This window comes from Cupressus sempervirens, chromosome 10 (genome assembly GCF_028749045.1).
Source record: "Cupressus sempervirens isolate cs-2001-9-10 chromosome 10, ASM2874904v1, whole genome shotgun sequence".
NCBI classification, from domain to species: domain Eukaryota; kingdom Viridiplantae; phylum Streptophyta; class Pinopsida; order Cupressales; family Cupressaceae; genus Cupressus; species Cupressus sempervirens.
Window position 1 is genome coordinate 397,750,891 of NC_143127.1, and position 20,465 is coordinate 397,771,355.

At 32.2% G+C, this 20,465-nt stretch overlaps 1 protein-coding gene across 1 annotated transcript in view; it reads left to right on the forward strand.

Moving 5' to 3' along the window:
• Positions 1-2,425: 2,425 nt before the first annotated feature.
• Positions 2,426-20,465, forward strand: part of LOC149534352 (protein TAPETUM DETERMINANT 1-like) — a 30,714-nt gene continuing 12,674 nt past the window's right edge. The window contains exons 1-2 of the mRNA XM_089806013.1: positions 2,426-2,502; positions 17,614-17,679. Of these exons, the coding sequence (XP_089662139.1) occupies positions 2,426-2,502; positions 17,614-17,679 (143 nt within the window). The remainder of the gene's footprint in view (positions 2,503-17,613; positions 17,680-20,465) is intronic.

Here is a 20,465-nt window from a genome sequence, read left to right on the forward strand (position 1 = left end):
CACAAGTTTTCTATTTAGGTACAACTCCCAAAAAAATTGATCTATGTGTGACAACATAACATGGAGAAGGGACAACAACAACTCTAATTGGTAAGAGTATCCTTGAATGGGTCCAAGCCTTCTAAAGGGTAGTAAAAGCATTAGAACCAAAGACCTTGATCTTGAAGTCATCTAATAGAAAATCAAAGAATGGAATGTTCATCCAATTTTTATCTTTGGAGATGATAGAACATTGAATGTTATTTTTGGTTAAGACTTTCCAAGGTTCATTACCATATATGGCCTTAAGAATCGACTTAGAGGCAAGAGCAATAACATAATTTTTTAAGTCCTTCAAACCTAGTCCATCATACTACTTGGGTTTACAACACCACTTCCAATTCACACAACTTTTTTTTTTTTTGTTTGTTTCCCATCACATTAGAACACATAAAGTCTTTCAATTTTTTTTCAATTTTATTGTAGTGCCTGCCCTCATTCACATCTTTTTTGGACTTATTGTTGCTATTATTAGCAGACTATGTTAGACTAGCTTATGCTGATGGATTAGTGGTATTGTTTTGAAACTATCATACATTATGTTATGGACTCAGTTGGTACATGATGAAATCATTTAGACTTTACGTTTCATGTATGGATGATGATCATTACGTTGCTTTCAGTTATAGTTGATGATTAGTTAGATGGTTTATTATCTCATGTGCTTTATTATGGATACTTACCCCATACTTGCACGTCTATGGTGTGAATGTTTCCTTATTGTATGGCTTTTCTGATGTGGTTAAGGAAGGGAGTCATAGTCACCGGCTAGTTAGGATCTACACGATGCACCACTTCCTGCCATTGTCTATTTAGCTTAGCATTATATATATTGTATGTACATGCATGGTTTTTCTGTAGGTTGTAGGTATCGGGTATTGACTTTCCTGAATTTCCAAGATGAGCGTACCCTATTATACTATCTCAATGATAAGAGAAGGGAGATAAATTCTGAAGTCCAAATCCCAAACCCTTAAGCCAATTGTCCTAGTGAGGTAGGAAAAGTATTTGGATATTTTACCCACTGAATGTGTCGGATGACATAATTTGTGATTTTTTTAAGCCTTTAGACTGATTTTGTGTGAATTTCTCTATAATGGGTTTTCATATTTTATCTTGGAGGTCTATGGTGAATTTTCTATTAATTAAGTCTTAATAAATAGATTTAATTAATTAATTAATTATTTGAGAAAATTAATATAAAATATCATGATATTTGATGTTGTGATTATAATTAATTAAATGAGAAATAATTGAGGAAAAAGAATAAAATAAAATAAAATTAGAAATTAATAATTAATAATAATAATAAAATAATAATAAAGTAATAAATAAATAATAATAATAAAAGTTATAAAAATTAAAATGAAAGTTATAAAAATTTAAATAGGAATTATATAAAAAGTAAATTAGAGTTATAACCTTGCATGGGAGTTAACGCACCTTTCTATTTCTCATGTGTCAACAACATGGGGATTAGTGCATCAATTAAGCACATGGTGTCTACAACCCTATGACTCATCTAGAAGGTTGGAAAAGACACATGCTTAGTTGGTGACACCTTCTAGCTATTTCTAGAGGCATTCTAGGTGTTTTATGAGAGCTCTTTATATTCAGGCATTCCTAGAAGCTTAGACATAGTGTGGGGAGCATTTGGAGCATTGGAGGACTCGAGAACTCTAAAGAAGGGAGGAGCTTACTCTACGGGTTTTCTGAGGAAGAGCGAATTAGCATCAGAATTCGGGTAGAGTCTTGTGTTTTACATGTGTTTTCTGAGGATTTTTCTATTTAAATTATATGAATTCTCAATATGGGTAGTTAAAGTATATTTGAGAATCTTATTTGCATAAATCTGAAAATAACACGGGGCTAGGGTTGAATTGTAGCCAAATTCATTAGAAAGTTATTGAGAAAATAAAGAGAAAATATTTTATAAGAAACTCATAAAATCATATTTATATATATTCTGTGGAATATATATATATATATATATATATATATATATATATATATATATATATATATATATATATGATACCATATCTGCATTTTCATATTTAAATTCTGTAAATTTATACACACACACACACACACACACACACACACACACACACACAGATATATACATATTTTATCTATATATATATATATATATATATATATATATATATATATATATATACATACATATGTATGCATATATATTAATTTATTTAAATGGAAAAATCGAGTGAATTACTGTAGTGGAAACTCATGAAATCACATTGCAATTTGTATTTGCATTTTTTTTTTTTGAAATGCTATAAAAAAAAATGTTATATGTATTAGATCATGGGTCAGGTGGATGTACCAACCCTGACTGTCCTTCGTGCACAGACCCGTGCACATGGCACCTGCGCTTGGTAGTGTGTCGGGACTGCAGGCCGCACAGCTTATGTATGGCGATGATATTTTAAGCACTGAGTAAGGTCACCGTTGTTTTTTATATGTGAAGTGCATGTTTTATATAACGCTTCTTTCCATATTATATGTCATCAATCGAATTTGTATAATTCGATTTTATATTATATGTACATATGTAAGTACGTAAAATGTTATTAATGAATTATTATTATTTGATAAATGATTTGTTTTAAAGTTTTGTCTTTTATAAGGATGAATTAGTTTATAATATTGTAAATTAACTATTAAGATTTAATTAATTATTTTAAGTTATTAATTGGTAGCTTGGTGGGGAAAGTTTTCAAACAAATATTATAATTGGACAATGGATTTTAGACATATTAAGGAAAACTTTTATCCATCCAAAACAATAAATGTGTCAAGAAAAACATACAAAATGTTCCTCCATTGATTCTCTAAACTTGGAAACATAAATTGAGACCTCTACATTTAATTCAAATTTGTAAATTTAGCAAAACCAAAACATGTGTTTGCATTGTGTATTCTTTCTGCTATTGTTTTCGGTTTTGGGTTGACTAGTGTTGACCAGTTATAGGACATCTACCAGAGGCTTGGGGGTTATGTGATTGTGATGTCATGATGATGTTTTAATCTTGATCTTTATAAACCCAACCATGGTTATGTGATGGAATGATCTATGCATCGATTGTAATTACTGATTGTTATAGTTGAGATTCTTATGTATGAGACATTTGACTTAACCATTTTTGGTCATCGATTAGTTATCCTTGGTTATTTTCTAGTTGCCATGATGGGACTGAAATGTGGATTTATTCTTGATGATGTCATGTTGTGACATGTTTTTACTTAACCATTTTGGAGTCTTCGATCAGTATGATTGAGATATATTTTGGTTATTGAGAACCATTGGATACTTTTGATTATCAGTGATGCTTCAGTTTCCAATAGAGAGCTGTTGTGATCATGATTTTCTATGGATGCTTGCTCATGGAGATTTGATGCTTTTATGCATATTTGATGATTTTATTATAGATTATCTTTTGTGATTTTGAGATTTATGATTCCATGAGCTTAGGGTAGGATATCTACATGTAGTGTCGGGAAGTGGCTTGCAATGGGGGTCGGGGCCCTAAGAGGCTGCCAGGGTAACTCATTGTAAGTTGGATTAATAAGTTAAAACATTTGCACCTAATACTAACTAAATGAACCTAAAAAAAAAGAGTTTTGTTCTCGCCCATGTCTTGAGTGCTTGTATAGACTAGAATGGGAGTAGAGAGAACGCATGGTTGTGACCTTACATTCCATAGTATGCCTCGTCCGTATGAGAGGATACTAGTGGCCACATGAGATCAGTATGGACCCGTGGAGTTTAGCTAATTGCCAGGATAGCTTGTACGTGATAAATGCGATGACATATTCCCGCTTGCATAGTAGGTTCCTACATGTCATTGTGTGCCTCTAGGAATTAGATGTCAGTTTTGTGATAGAACCTTTGAGTTAGTATACTTTTAGGATTTTTGGACTTACAAAGATTTATGCTATGTGTTTTGGATAGCCTGTTTGGGACTTGAGATTATCTCCTCAGGACGGTGGGAGTGGACCACTTAGGTACCATGTGGTCGGGTGGTAGTGTATTTTGCACTCTTATCATTTGAGATTCTTTGAGACATCATGGCTGATGCATCCTTCATGATGGTGGATATGTATCCTTTCATTGATGATTAACATATGTTAGATGATGTTATCTTATGCTTATTTTTGCATGTTAGATTACTTTTTGCATATGATATAGTATATGTTAGAAGTGAAATTCCTACTATGTTAATACCAACGATCTCTTCAATGATTTGGAATGTTATGCACAGAGGGATGGCTAGGACCCACGATGGTCTAATGATGCTATTAACGATTGGGAGGAACCATGCACTTAGCTTATTATGTTTGGTCTTTATGATGGATGTATATATATCTTTTGTGATGATGTATCATGTGTATCATGTGATTATCTTTACTTTGATGTATCATGGATATTCTTTTAATCTTTTCATACCCTGTGACATGTACAATGGATGATTGAGCATTTGGAAATGTAATGTATAAACATTGGACTTATCATTATTATTTCATGTGGATGTTGGATTCATGTATGTTAGTTATTTTAGATGTAATTCAACGTTAAGGGATCCTTAAAGAATGTAATCTATTATGTATGTTATGTTTACTTTTAGATTGACATTGCTATTCCTTCCATTATTGTGCATAAGTTATATGTGGTATTTACTCTCGTGTTTAAAAAAAATGCTACCAAACTTAGTGAAATTCTAGGTTAATTCATTGGATCCCTTGGCAGGGCATTAAATTTATCCATTTGTTAATTAGTCATTAACCAAGTAGAAGAAAAGTAAATATGATGAGATGACAAGACTTTTTGTGCAACTCATACCCTTCCTACCAAAGAGAGATAACGAGTTTTCCATTTAACATGTTTCTTTTGAATTTTATCAAAGACCCACTCCCACATAACTTTAGTAGAAGGATTAGCTGCAAAAGGGATACCAAGGTATTTGAAAATCTCATTAGGGCCTTTCCATCGCCAAAACATAAACTAAACCTAATTACGAGGAGGTTTAGACCAACCTAGAACTAAAGATTTATGAGGATTAATTTTGGCACCTTAGGCTAAATTGAATAATCCAAGTCCATCCAAGGTATTACAAAAATGAATCTCTCAAATTCTAAGAACAAATAAGTGTCATCAAAAAAATGGTAATTTAGTAGAGTATCATTATTAGTTAGGAGGAGACCTTTAACATGAGGACCAAGGGAGGGATCTCTAAGAAAATAAAATAGAGCATCAAGAACAATCAAAAATAAGGATGGGGCAATACGACCATCTTGTTAAGTTGATCTCTTAAGAGGAATAGGGCTGGTAAGAGTTCCATTCATATCCATGACAGTAGAAGAGTCCTTGAACAACACCTTTATCCATCTACAAAAATACTCATGAAATCTAAAAGCTTGGAACATCCCAATAACAAAAGGCCATTCAATTCTATCATAGGCACTTTCAAAATCAAATAATGCCATAGCAACATTCTACTTGCTCTTCTTAGCCCAATGCATTGCTTCCCAACTAGTTATTAAATTTTCTATATATACCTACCCCAAATGAAATCTGTCTGTGTAACTAAGATAAACCTATTCAAAAAATTCTCAATGCTTTTAGCTAGTAATTTAGCAATGATCTTATAAGAGATGTTCAATAATGTTGTTGGTCTCTAATTTTTTGTTTCAGCTTTGTCACCATTCTTTGGTATCAATTTGATCATGCCTTTATTGATGCTTCTTTCCATGGATCTTCTAAATGAGTTTTCATGGAGTGCCAAAAAATCAATGGAAATCCAATTTATGTTAGTTTTGTATAACTCAACAGGAAGACCATCACATCCTGATGATTTGTCATTATCTAAAGAGTTAATAGCCCATTTAATTTCTTCCAAAGCATTAAGATTTTTTATTCTTTACTATCTTTTTTCACTTTTCTGGGAATCAATTGAAGACATTTATCGAGTGCCTCATAGTTAGCATTAAACATCTTAAATGAAAGAACCTAGGAATAATACTCAAAGAAAGTTGACTAAATTAGCTCTAGATCCGAAGATTTTCCACCATTATAGTGAATGTGTTGAAGGATCTCCCTTTTATATTTGACTTGATTATATTGAAGAAATACTAGACCCCTTATCACCTTTCAAATTCCAATTCAATTTGGATCTAGCTGCCTAATCTTAGATCTTATAGTTTTGGATCTTTTTTAAAGAATGTTTAGACTTAATCAAATAAGCTTCTAACTCCAGATCTTGAATTCTAATATGGAGTTCTTTCTCTATTAGGTTAAGATTAGTTTATGCCCTAGTGTCTTCAACATTTAAATCCATAAGTTTTTTACCAATAATCTAGAAAATCTTTTTGCAAAACATCAAATAATCTTCTCCACATTTCTCTTGGTTAAACATAACTACTAACCAACTTATAAATACTAGTGACCTTCCTAAGAGCACCAATAGTATCCTGGTCTTTAAGAAGAGAAATATTAAGTTTAAAGGGCTTTTCAACCTTCACCCTAGAAACCAGAGTCTCATCTTGCAACCCAATCTTTGCAAAGATAGGGGAATGGTTAGAGAGAGAACCTAGAGTAACTATGATAGGTGAGTGCTTAGGATTAGAGTAAAAAAAAAGAAGAGTGGAGTTTCCATAAATTCTATCCAATCTACAATAAACCCTTTGAGATCCCTTTTTATTATTGCACCAAGTATACCATATATCCTAAAATTATGATTTCCTATCTTCTAAAGGATGTAGCACATTAAATTTCCTCTTAAATTTATTCGAGAAGAATATTTCATTGTCTTTCCAAATGAAAGAGTTACATCCTATTTTATCCTCCCTATCTTCTACCATATTAAAATCACTAATAAATATTCGTGTAGTGTTAGGAAAATTATTTGAAGCCCATTCCCATAGTGCTACTCTATCTCTTTAGTCATTAGGTGCATAGAAGTTACACAATCCAAAGCTTTGACCATCTTTACTGAATACAATCCATAATGCCCTATGACAAGGATAAACTCCTCTATTAAATTTTATATAATCCACCAATTAGGTGCCACAAGAATAGCAACTGCCTCCTCCCTCTTTCATGATTGGAGTAGACTGCAGTGGCATGATCCCAAAGCATTTTTAAAATAGTGTGAGCCTAAAATCCAACTACTTTAATTTTTTAAAAATAGATAAATTCTTTTTGTTTAATTTTACTGCACCATCTTTTGACAATGTATTTTCTATCATTCATCTCCAAGCCTCTAACATTCTAGCTATGGATATTGATCATGTTCATGATTTTTAGGGTTGTTCTTACCTTTGTTATATAATCTATTAAAGCAACCAATAATATCTCCTTGTCTATTTTTATAACCATTAGAATTGGTTAATATCTGGTTATCATTTCCCTTTCTTTTGTTATTTATTTTATGTGTGACTTCAAAAAATGGGGGCTTATTTCTATTTTTATCTAGAGAAATTTCCTTGCCTAAAGACTTTGAGCCATTCAACTACATATTCTTATCAGTCAAAGAGTGATTGACATTCTTAACCAGCTCTGCTCTCTTAGGTAGAGAATTAAGAGCAAGTTAGTGAGCATTATGCTTGATGGGGGTTTTAACCAAGGGCAATAGAATAACACTTTCTTATTGACAAATAATGGATTTTAACTAGGAAAAACCACTTGGGATGATCTTAGAACTAGAGATGAGATACTTAGTAGAAGTTAGCTCAGTATCTTAAAGAGGGTTGACAATAGTTCAAATTCCTTTTCTAAGGAAGCATTAGAAACTTTATATTTACTATTTTCCATAGGATTATCTATCCCCAAAATTCTATCAAAGTTACCTAGGAATGGTGCAAAGGGTTTCTCTATTTCAAAACTAGAAACTTTATTAGCATTATCTTTAGAAATCTCAAAGTTAGAAGTTTGGGCTCCAAATAAGTTTGGGCAATCCTTTATTGCATGTCCATTCCTTTTACATTAAAAAAAAGTAGCTATATTACCAAGTCATCAAACTTTTCATGAAAAAGATTAAGAATCAAGAGTACGGGATAAATTATTAGGGAATGCAATTCTAGGTTTCAGAGAAACTAGAACCCTAACATGTAAATATGAGAGGGTAGTCTTAGATTGTTATACCTTGACCATGCTTAAACTATGTGGCCAAGATATTGGCATCATTTCTTAGATTCAATCTTTAGTGAATATCCATTGTGCTCTTCTTTTAAGAACTTTTGGAAACTCTCACACAAAAATTTGATCTTCAAAATTCCTTCGACAAGACCCTTCTATTGAACTAGTAGGTTTTGGACTATCCCTTGCTGCCATTAACCTTGGGTTGAAAAAACTTAAGATAGTCAATTCTTAAATTTTCAAAGTGTTGAAAACTTGTTGATTTGCAATATTGAATTCAAGACTAAAAGTCCCCTATTACTACCAGTAACATCCGTTCCTTAGTTGGTATTGAGAAAAAAAATCATTCAAATGCTTTGACAAAGAAATACCTATTCCCAAAATTCAAAACAAAAAAGTGGTTGAATGATATACATCAAGATAAATCTTGAGTGCACCTAACCCCTAGACTAACACAACTTTGAAAAAAGAAAGAAATGAAACCCAAACAAAAAATATTTAACTCAAAGAAAGCTAACACCTAACTAGAAAGACTTAAAAAGGCTAAGAAAAAAAAACAATATAAACAAAAACTTATCTACATAAAACCTTGAATAATAAGAATGTGGGGGGGTTTCAGTATATTTCTCATTATGTGAAATACTAATGAACCACCACATATAGTCCTAAGAAAAACTAATTTGTCTTTGTACTTAGAAAAATAAAATTTGAACAATCTTTGTTCAAATTCTGAGCACATATCACACAAATTAGAAGTTGTGATAACTCTCTATGACCACGATTAATCTAGAAACAAGTTCTCTTACCTTTAGCATCATATTTCAATTGAAAACCATCAAACTAAGAGGGATAATGGAAATATATCACCTAATCTAGTGAGTCTCCCATGATAAGGGTACACTCACACATTGTAATCTCTCATTCTAGTGGTCTTATCTCATGGCACACAACTTCACATGCACATGGAAATCCTTTAGGTTCCTTCAGATTAGAAAAATCAATCATCAACCTTCCTTTCAAATTACAAAATTCATTACTATCATTGATCAAGATGTTTTGTGCCTCATATCCCATAGAAGCCTATTCAAAATCATACTTTCCCTCCATTGCAATCTCTGAAGCTAACAAGAAATTAGGACAACTTTTTTAAAACTGGAACCCAAATAAATGGATTATACATGACTCAGTTATTACATGAATTGATATATGTGTAGAATACCCACAAATAGAGATTTCCTTAGTCAAGCTTGAGACCTAATTGAGCACTCTATCCATATCTTCTAATAACAAATTCTATTTTGAGGGAGGCATCTTATCATTATCCAATGGGGAATCAACATCATAGTAGGAAGAATTGGTATCTTCTTCTTGATGACTTTCTGATTCAAAAATCTCACCAACCTCAAGATCTTCTACAATTCCATCACTTTTTGCAACTTAATGGAATTTTGGAAATTCAAAATTTTCTATGTCCTCAAAATATCTTGGCATATCCACACTGATTGAATCATCAACACTTAAAATTTCTTCATTGAATGGGAACAAAAACTCCTCTTGATCATCTTCATCATTTTGTCCTCCTATAGATTTATCACATGATTCAAACACCATTGCACTAAACTATAAAGGTTTTTCCTCCATGATTTGGGGAGGCTGATCCGAAACATCATTGTACCCATAACCATTTTCACTTAGACTCATACCTATAATACCATTATTCTAATTGTTGATGTTCCTATAAAGGCCAAAATTTCTGCTCTGATTTTGAGAACAATTGTTTTGGGCAGCAAGTTGTCTTGGATGATTGCCTTGGTTTCTTGAGGAATTCAACTTTATTTTGATGAGTTCATTGGATGAAAGAGACATCATCTCCTTCATGGCCTTAAAATCTCTAGACATATTGTTTCCTACTTCAGTAGATGTAGTTTCCTTCTACTCAAAGAAAGTAGTCTTTTGAGACTCATACACTAAATATGTAATTGTTAGCACTGGAGCAGCTATAACTTACTTTGTGAATGTAACAACCTCTTTACAGACCTTATCAATGGTATCAATGTCTCAGGGTGGGAGCCTTCCTATAAAAATAGAAGTTAATGAATCCATTGTGTCAAAATAGATATGGATGGTAGCCTCTTGTGGTACAATGTATGGAAACTCCATTCTTTGATACATCCTATAGAAGCGATGATTAAAATGTGAAATAGTCTCATGGCAATCCATCTTAATTGAGATGAATTGATGATATAGGATAGTTGGATCAATATAGATCCTTAATTGTTCCAGAAACTTGCTATCAAAAGAGTTCCAATCCCTTATTGATGTTGGTGGCAGATTGAGGTACCAATTGAATGCCATTTCCCACAAAGTGTACGGGAAAAGGTGACATACCACATCCATATGCTGAATCTAGTTTCAATTACAAATTTCCTTGAAAATTTTAATATGATCTTCTATTGTTCATGATTCTCCATAGATGAACCATGGGAAAAACTTTTTAGAATTTTTTGGCAAGTTATGTAATCATCCAGTTAGATTCAAAGGTGAACTTTAGGCATTGAAGAAAGACATGGTGCATAGTGATGGGAATGTGTGAAGTATAATATAAAACAAATGATGATGATGGAATGTGTAATGTGAATGGGTGGAGTTCTTAGTATCCCTTTATCACTATGATGCTTGTGAAAGTGACTGAGTTTTAGGAACTTGTGTTTATTCTAGAAAAGCACACCTTTCAAGAAGCACACTTTTTGGAAATAGCAAACCTGTGCAATTGGTCCACTTGCGCACTAGCTAAAAATTCAAAAAAATAATTGTCAACTTCTGAGAGTTGCAGAATTTTCAAACAACAACTTAGGTTTTTTGAGCTGAATAGTTTTCAGGCCCTCATTCTAGTACCCTTTTTGTTGAGATGTCATTTTACACAATGCTTAATGATAAAAATCCTTTCAAAGTCCTCTCTTGAAAAGCTGATCTGGGATCAACTCCAAGGTTTTGGGTGATCTTGCGAGCTACTGGAATTAGCTCAGTTGAAGATATATGTGTTTCTTCATGAGGAGGCATTTACTAGTTTGAACCAATTTCAGATCAAATGATCAATTTGCTTGTTGTTTCAAAATTAACCACAAAAGAGATATGTATTTTATTATTTTATATTTTTATGATGAGTTTAATCTAACAATGCAACTATATGAATTCCTAATTTAAACATGGGTTAGAAAAACAAATAGAAAAGATAATGTAACAAGAAGTTTAAGAAAATAGCATGAAAGTAAAATCCTAATAGACATAAGCCACAAAAACAATGCATTTGTGAGTGAAGCCTTTGAAAAGATTGATGGGTAACCAATGAAAATAGGATCAACCCTTCATTAATTCTACTCATGCAATCATCAATGGGAATTTAGTAACCATAAGATGTTACAATTTTCATCAAATTGTAAGGCCACAAAAAGTGTGTTCATGCAAGATGAAAAGCTATGGAGGAATAATATGGTGATCTCTTCTCAAACTAAGTAGGTCATAGAATTTGTAGACATATAGAAAACACAAGAATTAAAAGATCACATGACCAGAAACAACACAATAAACTATTGGCTCAATTACACTTCATGAACAGAGTTCCAATCCCTTATTGATGTTGGTGGTAGATTGAGGTACCAATTGAATGCCATTTCCCCAAAAGTGTATGAGAAAAGGTTACATACCACAGTCATATGCTGAATCTAGTTTCAATTACAAATATCCTTGAAAATTTTAATATGATCTTCTATTGTTCGTAATTCTCCATAGATGAACCATGGGAAAAAATTTTCAAATTTTTTTGGCAAGTTGTGTAATGGTCCAATTAGATTCAAAGGTGAACTTTAGGCATTGAAGAAAGACATGGTGCATAATGATGGGAATGTGTAAAGTAGAATATAAAGCAAACGATGATGATGGAATGTGTAATGTGAATGGGTGGAGTTCTTAGTATCCCTTTATCGCTATGATTCTTGTGAAAGTGACTGAGTTCTAGGAACTTGTGTTTATTCTAGAAAAGCACACCTTTGAAGAAGAACACTTTTTGAAAATAGCACACCTGTGCAATTGGCCCACTTGCGCACCAACTAAAAATTCACAGATATAATTGTAAACTTCTGAGAGTTGCAGAATTTTCAAACAACTTAGGTTTTTTGAGCCGAATTGTTTTCAGGCCCTCCTTCTAGTACCTTTTTTGTTGAGATGTAATTTTACATGATGCTTAATGATAAGAATCCTTTCGAACATCTCTCTTGAAAAGCTGAGCTGGGATCAACTCCAAGGTTTTGGGTGATCTTGCGACCTACTGGAATCAACTCAGTTGAAGATATATGTGTTTCTTCATGAGGAGGCCTTTTCTAGTTTGAACCAGTTTCAGATCAAATGATCAATTTGCTTGCTATTTCAAAATTAACCACAAAATATATATGTATTTTATTATTTTCTATTTTTTATGATGAATTTAATCTAACAATGCAACTATATGAATTCCTAATTTAAACAGGGGTTAGCAAACCAAATAGAAAAGGTAAGGTAACAAGAAGTTTAAGAAAATAGCATGAAAGTAAAATCCTAACAGACATAAGCCACAAAAACAATGCATCTATGAGTGAAGCCTTTGAAAAGATTGATGGGTAACCAATGAAAATAGGATCAACCCTTCGTTAATTCTACTCATGCAATCATCGATGGAAATTCAGTAACCATAAGATGTTACAATTTTCATCAAATTGTTAGGCCACAAAAAGTGTGCTCATGCAACATGAAAAGCTATGGAGGAATAATATGGTGATCTATTCTCAAATTAAGTAGGTCATGGAATTGGTAACCTGTAGCAAACACCAGAATTAAAAGATCACATGACCAAAAACAACACAATAAACTATTGGCTCAATTACACTTCATGAACATACATTCACAAAATATAACATACTTAGGCAAGAATCACTACACTCCAAATGTAAGCACTAACAAGATATGTTATTACATCAAAATAATGGCAGCCTGGAATACATATTACATTCCTGAATTTATAAGAAAACTTAACCTTAATTTGTGTCGAGAGTTAGTGATATCTTTATGCAATCATATGTTTGTAAACTAGTAAAAAAAATCTATTTATGTAAAAACTAACTATCTAATTGGTGCTTAGTAGGAATTCATCCATTTTTATATCATTAATTTGACGCATGAGCCCTTACATGTCTTAAAACAAAGAAAACATGAGAAAATAAGAAAGAGAGACATTAATCAATGTAGGAGTGTTTGGAAGTGCCAAAAACAAAGTTTCTTTCTTTACTAGGTGTCTATAGGAGTTAAAATACTGTTAGAATGAATTTTTGATGCATGAAAAAATTTAAACTTAGAACTAGAAGTTAACTATTGGTGCACTTCTGAATTCTTCAAAATCTTCTAGAACACAATTATAAAAGCACACCTATGCACCTAGCACACTTGTGAACCTAGTGCAGTAGCCCACCTCTGAATTCTTTAAAATATTCCAAAACACAATTGAAAGCGTGCACATGTGCACTTAGCACACCTCTAAATTCTTCAAAATATTCTAGAGCACAATCAAAAAAGTGCACCTACACACCTAGCACACCTGGTGCAATAGCACACCTCTTCAATTCTTCATAATCTTCCAGAACACAATTGAAAAAGTGCTCTTACACACCTAGTGCACCTATGCACCTAGCACAGTAAAGCACCTATGCACTAGCATGAATTTTTTTTGGGTTTTTCTCAAACTATTCTTGGGAGCACTCTAGTGTACTTATTTTGATCCCTTTGATGATTTAAACCCTTTTTATTGCCAAACACTTTCATACATTTCCAAGGCACCTATTTTGAATCTTGTAATTAATAATTGTGTAAGATGAGGAACCTATTCTGATTCATGTGTCCAACCTCTTTATCTTTGATCTTTTTCTTATCTCCAACTATCTTATCCTTCCTGGTGAGGGACTAGGTGATCCAAATTATCCAAAACAATGAAATGTTTGAAATTTTTTCACAAGGTTTTCTACGTATTTTTAACTGGCTTTTTCGGAGGTCTTTTGCTCAAAATTTCAAGTTTAAACGTTCATTAGTCCCTAAAACTAGGCAGCCAAAGACTCACTATTTTAGGGATTGAAATTAGATTTTTAGTTCTTCTTTCCAATGGTGTAAATGGTTTTGAATTTTGAACTCCAGGTCAAAATTTATGACACCAACAAGTTAAGGATGCCTTTTTTATCTACATAAAGAAGTAAACATTAGTCTAGAAAGCAAAAAATCAAACTTTAAGCAAACCCTATTGATGACAAAAACACAACCCAAATACCTAATCACTTAAAAATACCAAAAACCATAATTTCAACCCTTGATTTCAAAACCAGCACACCTCTTGCTTCTCAAAGATGCGCCCAGTGTGCCTTTAAACTTAGAAAAGTTTTTTCAATGATTGGGGTGCACATTAGTGCACCTCATGGGGTGTGTTGATGCACACCCTATACTTGTTTAGGCATAAAATATTTTATTGTTTAAGGGTGCATGGTAGAGCACCTAATTAAGTGTGCTATTGTGCACCTTAGGCTTTTTAAGTTTGTTTTTAAAGTTTTTTTAACAAGTTTTTGTATAAAGTGGTACCATTGATGATGAATGCATGACACAACTTTAGAGCTTTTTTGGACTAACTTAAACTGCTAACAACAATAATCAAGATCTATGGTTGAGAGTTACCCTTAGTACAATGTTGATCCAAAGATTCATAAACATTTGCACAATACCATGAAAATCCTCACTGCAAGGAGAATCAACATTTTTAACAATTTAGATTTTGAAAGAAGAGGACTCAAATAACATTTTCTTTTATTTTCTTGGACCAAGAACCTAAGAGGAATTTTCAATTACAAAGATAAAATTTGTACACACTTTCCAAATATTATACAATCACCAAAATTGTAACCTAAGTGTTCTCCTCTTAAAAAGTCCAAAAAGTCCCTTTAGAAAGCCAAAAATGATTCCTTGTATAGACATGGATGTTAAGAATTGCTCCTTCATGGTTAATAACTACCTCCAAAATATGTGATTTGGGTGAGGTTAATTAACCTCTATAAAATTAACCCCAAAATGATTGAAGTCACTAATTATAGAGATAGTGTAACGCCCCGCCAAGGGATCCAAAAGAATTAACCTAAAGTTTCACTAAGTTTGCTAAACATTTTTTTTTTTTTTTAAAAAGTAAGAATGTATAACATACACATCAAACACATAGTAGCGGAAGCAATAACATGTAATCATCAACCAACATACATTGCAAGTTACATTGCTTAAGGATCCCAAGACGTTGAGTCACTTTTAAATTTAATTAATTCTAAGTCTAACAACTATCACATACATATGAAAGAATAATTAGAATAATTCTAATGCCTTTTGGCAAATTAATTCGGAATGCTCAATCATCCACTGTACAAGTCACAGGGTATGAAAGGCTTAAAAGAATATACATACGTAAAAATAGAAATGCATCAACCTCCACGAATCCATGTTACAAAGTACAGTAAAAATATATGAAACTATACACCATACATGATACTTCCATACATCCATAATCATAAAACATCCATGTACAGAAAGAAGGTAAACGCCAACCAAGAAAACTCCAGCCACGGCGACCACAGACGGATCTCAATGGTAAGAGTAAAAGCACTACAACCCGATCGCGTGGAACCTAAATGGTCCACTCCCACCGCGCTGAGGAGATAGTCTCAAGTCCCAAATAGGATAACAAAACCTATAATCGTAAATACTCTCTAAGTCCAGGAAATCCTATAAGTATGCTTACTCAAGGGTTCCTAAAATGATCGACATCTAAAACCCAGAGGTACCACAAGACACGTAGGAAACCTAATATGCAAGCAGGAAAGTGTCATCGCAAAAGTCACGTAGAAGTTACCTAAGCAATCCCTTAGGAATCTCGGGTCCCTACTGATCCCTGCAGCCACTAGTATCCTCTTGTACTGACGAGGCATACTACGGAATGCAAGGTCGTAATCAAGCGTTCTCTCTACCCCATCCTAGTCTATACTAGCACTCAAGGCATGGGAGAGAACATACAATTATCTTGTTAGGTTCATTTTCTCTCATTTAGTGTAAATGTTTTCACTTATTAAAACAACTTACAATGGGTTACTCCAGGCAGCCTCTTAGGGCCCCGATCCCCATTGCAAGCCACTTTCCAACACTACACATAGATAACCTACCCCAGGCTCATGAAATCACAAATCAAAGAATCATAATAAAATCACCTCAGTCCTATACAAGCATTTGAAAAAAAATCATAAAAGATAAGCCACAAAATTACATCAATTCTTCATGAGCAACAGATAAGCATCAAATAAATATCATATGATCACGACAGTTCTCTATCAGCAATTGAAGGCATCAATGATAAATCACAAAATCCAATGGTTCTCCAATGAGCAACCAGAAAGTATCCCAATAGTAAATTACAATACTGATTGAAGACTCCAAAATGGTCAAGTCAACACATGACATCATCAAGAACATAACAAACACTTCAGTCCTCTCAAGCGACTGAAAAGCAATCCAAGTATAACTGATCGAGACTCAAAAAATGGTTATCAAATATAACTGATCGAGACTCAAAAATGGTTAAGTTAGGTATCTCAAATACATACACCTTAGCTTCACACAAGGAAACTAGAAAGCAATAACAAATAGTAAATACAATCATGTCATAGAGCACTTCATCACATTACCATGGTCGGGTTAAGAAAGATTGAGACCAAATCATCATGACATCACATTCACAACCCCGAGCCTCTGGTAACAACCTAAACTGGTCAATACTAGAACAACCCCAAAATACAGAGAACACATAGAAAACATCAAAGTCTCAGAGATTGGATTTGAAAGTATATAATTGAGTTAAGGTAAGGTTTATGTTTCAGTTTAATGTCAAATTCAAGTAACTAAGTTTTCATAACTACTCCTTACGATTAACCCATTTCTATAATAACTTTCATTAAATCAATAATCCAATTCTACCATTTAATCAAATAATATTCATTATTAATTAACTTTAATTAAACTAATTTTAATCTATTCATTAATTGTTAATTTATTAATATTTAACCAAAATTATTAATAAATTAATATTTACAAACTATGTTAAATGTATTATTATTTAATTATTAAATATTAATAAAAAATTAAAATATTTATTAATTAATATATATATATATATATAATTTATTAATTAAAAATTTTAAATAATAATAAAATTTATTTTTATAAATAATAAAAATTATATAAAAACTGAAAAAAATCATGTTTTAAACATACGTTTATAGCCCGTTGGCTAAATAGACCTCTGAGGTCTGCCGCAGGCCTGCAGTCGAAGGGCCTATGGCGGCAGGTACTCTGTACTTGCCGTCACAGTACCTGCGACGCATGTACTGTAGGCTCCGTTGACAATGGGGGTGGGCACGGGATAATTCCCTCCCCCCCACTAATTACATTAATATATATATATATATATATATATATATATATTTTTTTTTTTTAAAACCATTTTTATTAAATCCGACTTGTATACTTAAATTTTTTAATTAAAAAAATTTACATATATGTATATGTATTTTTTTATCTCAACAAAATATAATTATTATAATACAATTTATTGATAATCAATCTATTAAATATATGTATATATAAAATAATTCTTTTTAATATATATATATCAATATATTGAAAACTTGTTTACCAAATATATTGGAAACTTTTTTCCTTCCTTATATTAATATAGAAAATATAGCCAACCATCCGAACTTCTAACTTAGAAATTCAGTCTTAAATTCAACCCTTCCCATTTAAATTTTGTATACAGAAGTTTATAGACAAGCATCTGATAAAATCTAATATCGTAATGTTTAAACATTCATCACAGAGAATTCAGATTTACAAACCCCAGACACAAAGAAGATAGGAAAGGATAATTGCGTATTTAATGGATAATAAAAAAAACAAGACCCTACCTAATCCTGATGCTATTATGCAAATCTCCAGGAATTGTAAGAGAATTCGCTCCTCTCAATAACCTTCTTCTGGAAAACTTTCTTGGTATCAGCCTTCTAAAATTTGTTTCTAAAAGTTGTCTCCCCAAAAATTCTCGTCCAAATTCGTGTCCCCCTAGAATGAACCCCCAAAGTTGTGATAAGCAATTTTCTCCTCAAATCCGGGGCACTAATTGTGCGTTCACCCGAGAAGACTCTTTGCACAACTAAGTTAACTCCAAATTAACCTTTATTATCTTTTCTTTTATTTTGCATTCATCTTTTCATGCACATTAAGTTGATTTATTAAATAACTTTATTTAATATTCTACTTGACTTCTATTTTAAATTAATTTATTACTTCAATCTCATGTGCACTTCATGAAATTAAAATAACATTATTAATTTTTATTATTTAATCTTTTAATTTATTTCTCATATTTAAACTCATGCTTAGATCATGCGATCTAGAATTCTTAATAATTTTATATCTTTCAACTTTTAATTTATTTTAGAAACTTAATTGATAACATATTTAATTAATTTAAATAACAATAATATTTAGCATTTATTTAAAAATGAACTCCAAATATATTATTGTTAAATTAAATAAACATTATCCTGTTCTAAATTTATCTTTGAGCTTTAATTTCCAAATTTAATTCTTTTATTTAATTAATTTCCCAATTAATTAAATATTAAAGATATCATATTAATTCTCTATTAAATTAAATCATTAATTATCCTTTTTAATTAGACTTAATTAATAGAAAACACATCAAGGACTCATATAACAACATACGAAAACCCTACATAGAAAAACACAAACTAAAACAAAACAAAAAGGGTTATAATCCCAAAATTACATCATTTGATGCATTCAGAGGGTACTTAACTCAGATACTTGTCCTAATTATCAATTAGGACAATTGGCTAAAGGGTTTAGGAATTGGACTTAAGAGTTTATCTCCCCTCTCTTACCATTGAGACATTGCGATAGGGTACACTCATCCTGGCAATTCAGGGAAGTCGATACCCAGTACCTGCAACCTGCATAAAATCCACGCATGTACAAACACAATATTCTAAGCTAAACGGACAATGGCAGGAAGTTTTGCATCGTGTAGATCTTGACTAGCAGGTGACTACGACTCCCTTCCTTAAGCACATCAAAAACACCATACATAAATAAATCAAACACACACACCATACACATGCAGTATGGGGTAAGTATCCATAAGAAAGCACATGGAATAATAAACCATCTAACTAATCATCATCGATAACTGAAAACATTGAATAATCATCATACATGCATGAAATATAGAGTACCAAGTAATCTCATCATATAATAAGCTGAGTGATAATCTCTAAATTAATAATACTAATCGGCAAACATAAATTGGCCCAAAAGAGTTTGGCAATGATAACAGAAATGCGACTTAGGGGCGGGCACTACAGATAGAAGGTTAAAACCATTACATCATATGAAGGATAAGGCATTTTAGAGAGCCTTATTATGGATTCAAAATCTATGTACAGATAGGAACGAAGGAACAAGTCATTGAAAATTTTCTCCAATACATTGAACCCCATTATCAGATGCCTTAAACATTTTATTCTGATCATGGAACAATGACGATCAAATGTTTGGAAGGGTTGGCTTTCCAAATGTTCTTCACCAATGTGAAATATGTGGTTGATTTTAGGAAGACGTTCTTGATTTTCAAAAATAAAGAGCTTGAGCTTCATCTTTGTCTCAAATATTTAAGAGACATTTCATCAAATAGATTGAGTGAATGGCCTTGAGCTCAATTAAATGCATTGTGTGGATGAACTCACAACCTACCAATATATTGAGGTGATGGTTTGGTATTGATCTTTCACTATTTAAATTGGAATGTGATGGCTCCCTCCGAATTTTTTGGTGATCATTTAAAAAGACTCTCATAAAATACCGTCTATTACAAAACTTTGCATGTACCTCTCTAGAGTCCATTGATATTGCCACCTATGTGCTCTCATATTTCCATGTTCAAACCAATTCGAAAGCTTTCCATTTACTTAAAAAGCCTCTAAGCTTGAGGCATTCAGTCAGATGTTTAATTTTTTTATATTTATGCTTCCAATATTGGCAATATTCTCTTTTAAACCATGCACAATCCGAAACTAGAGGTGACACCTTG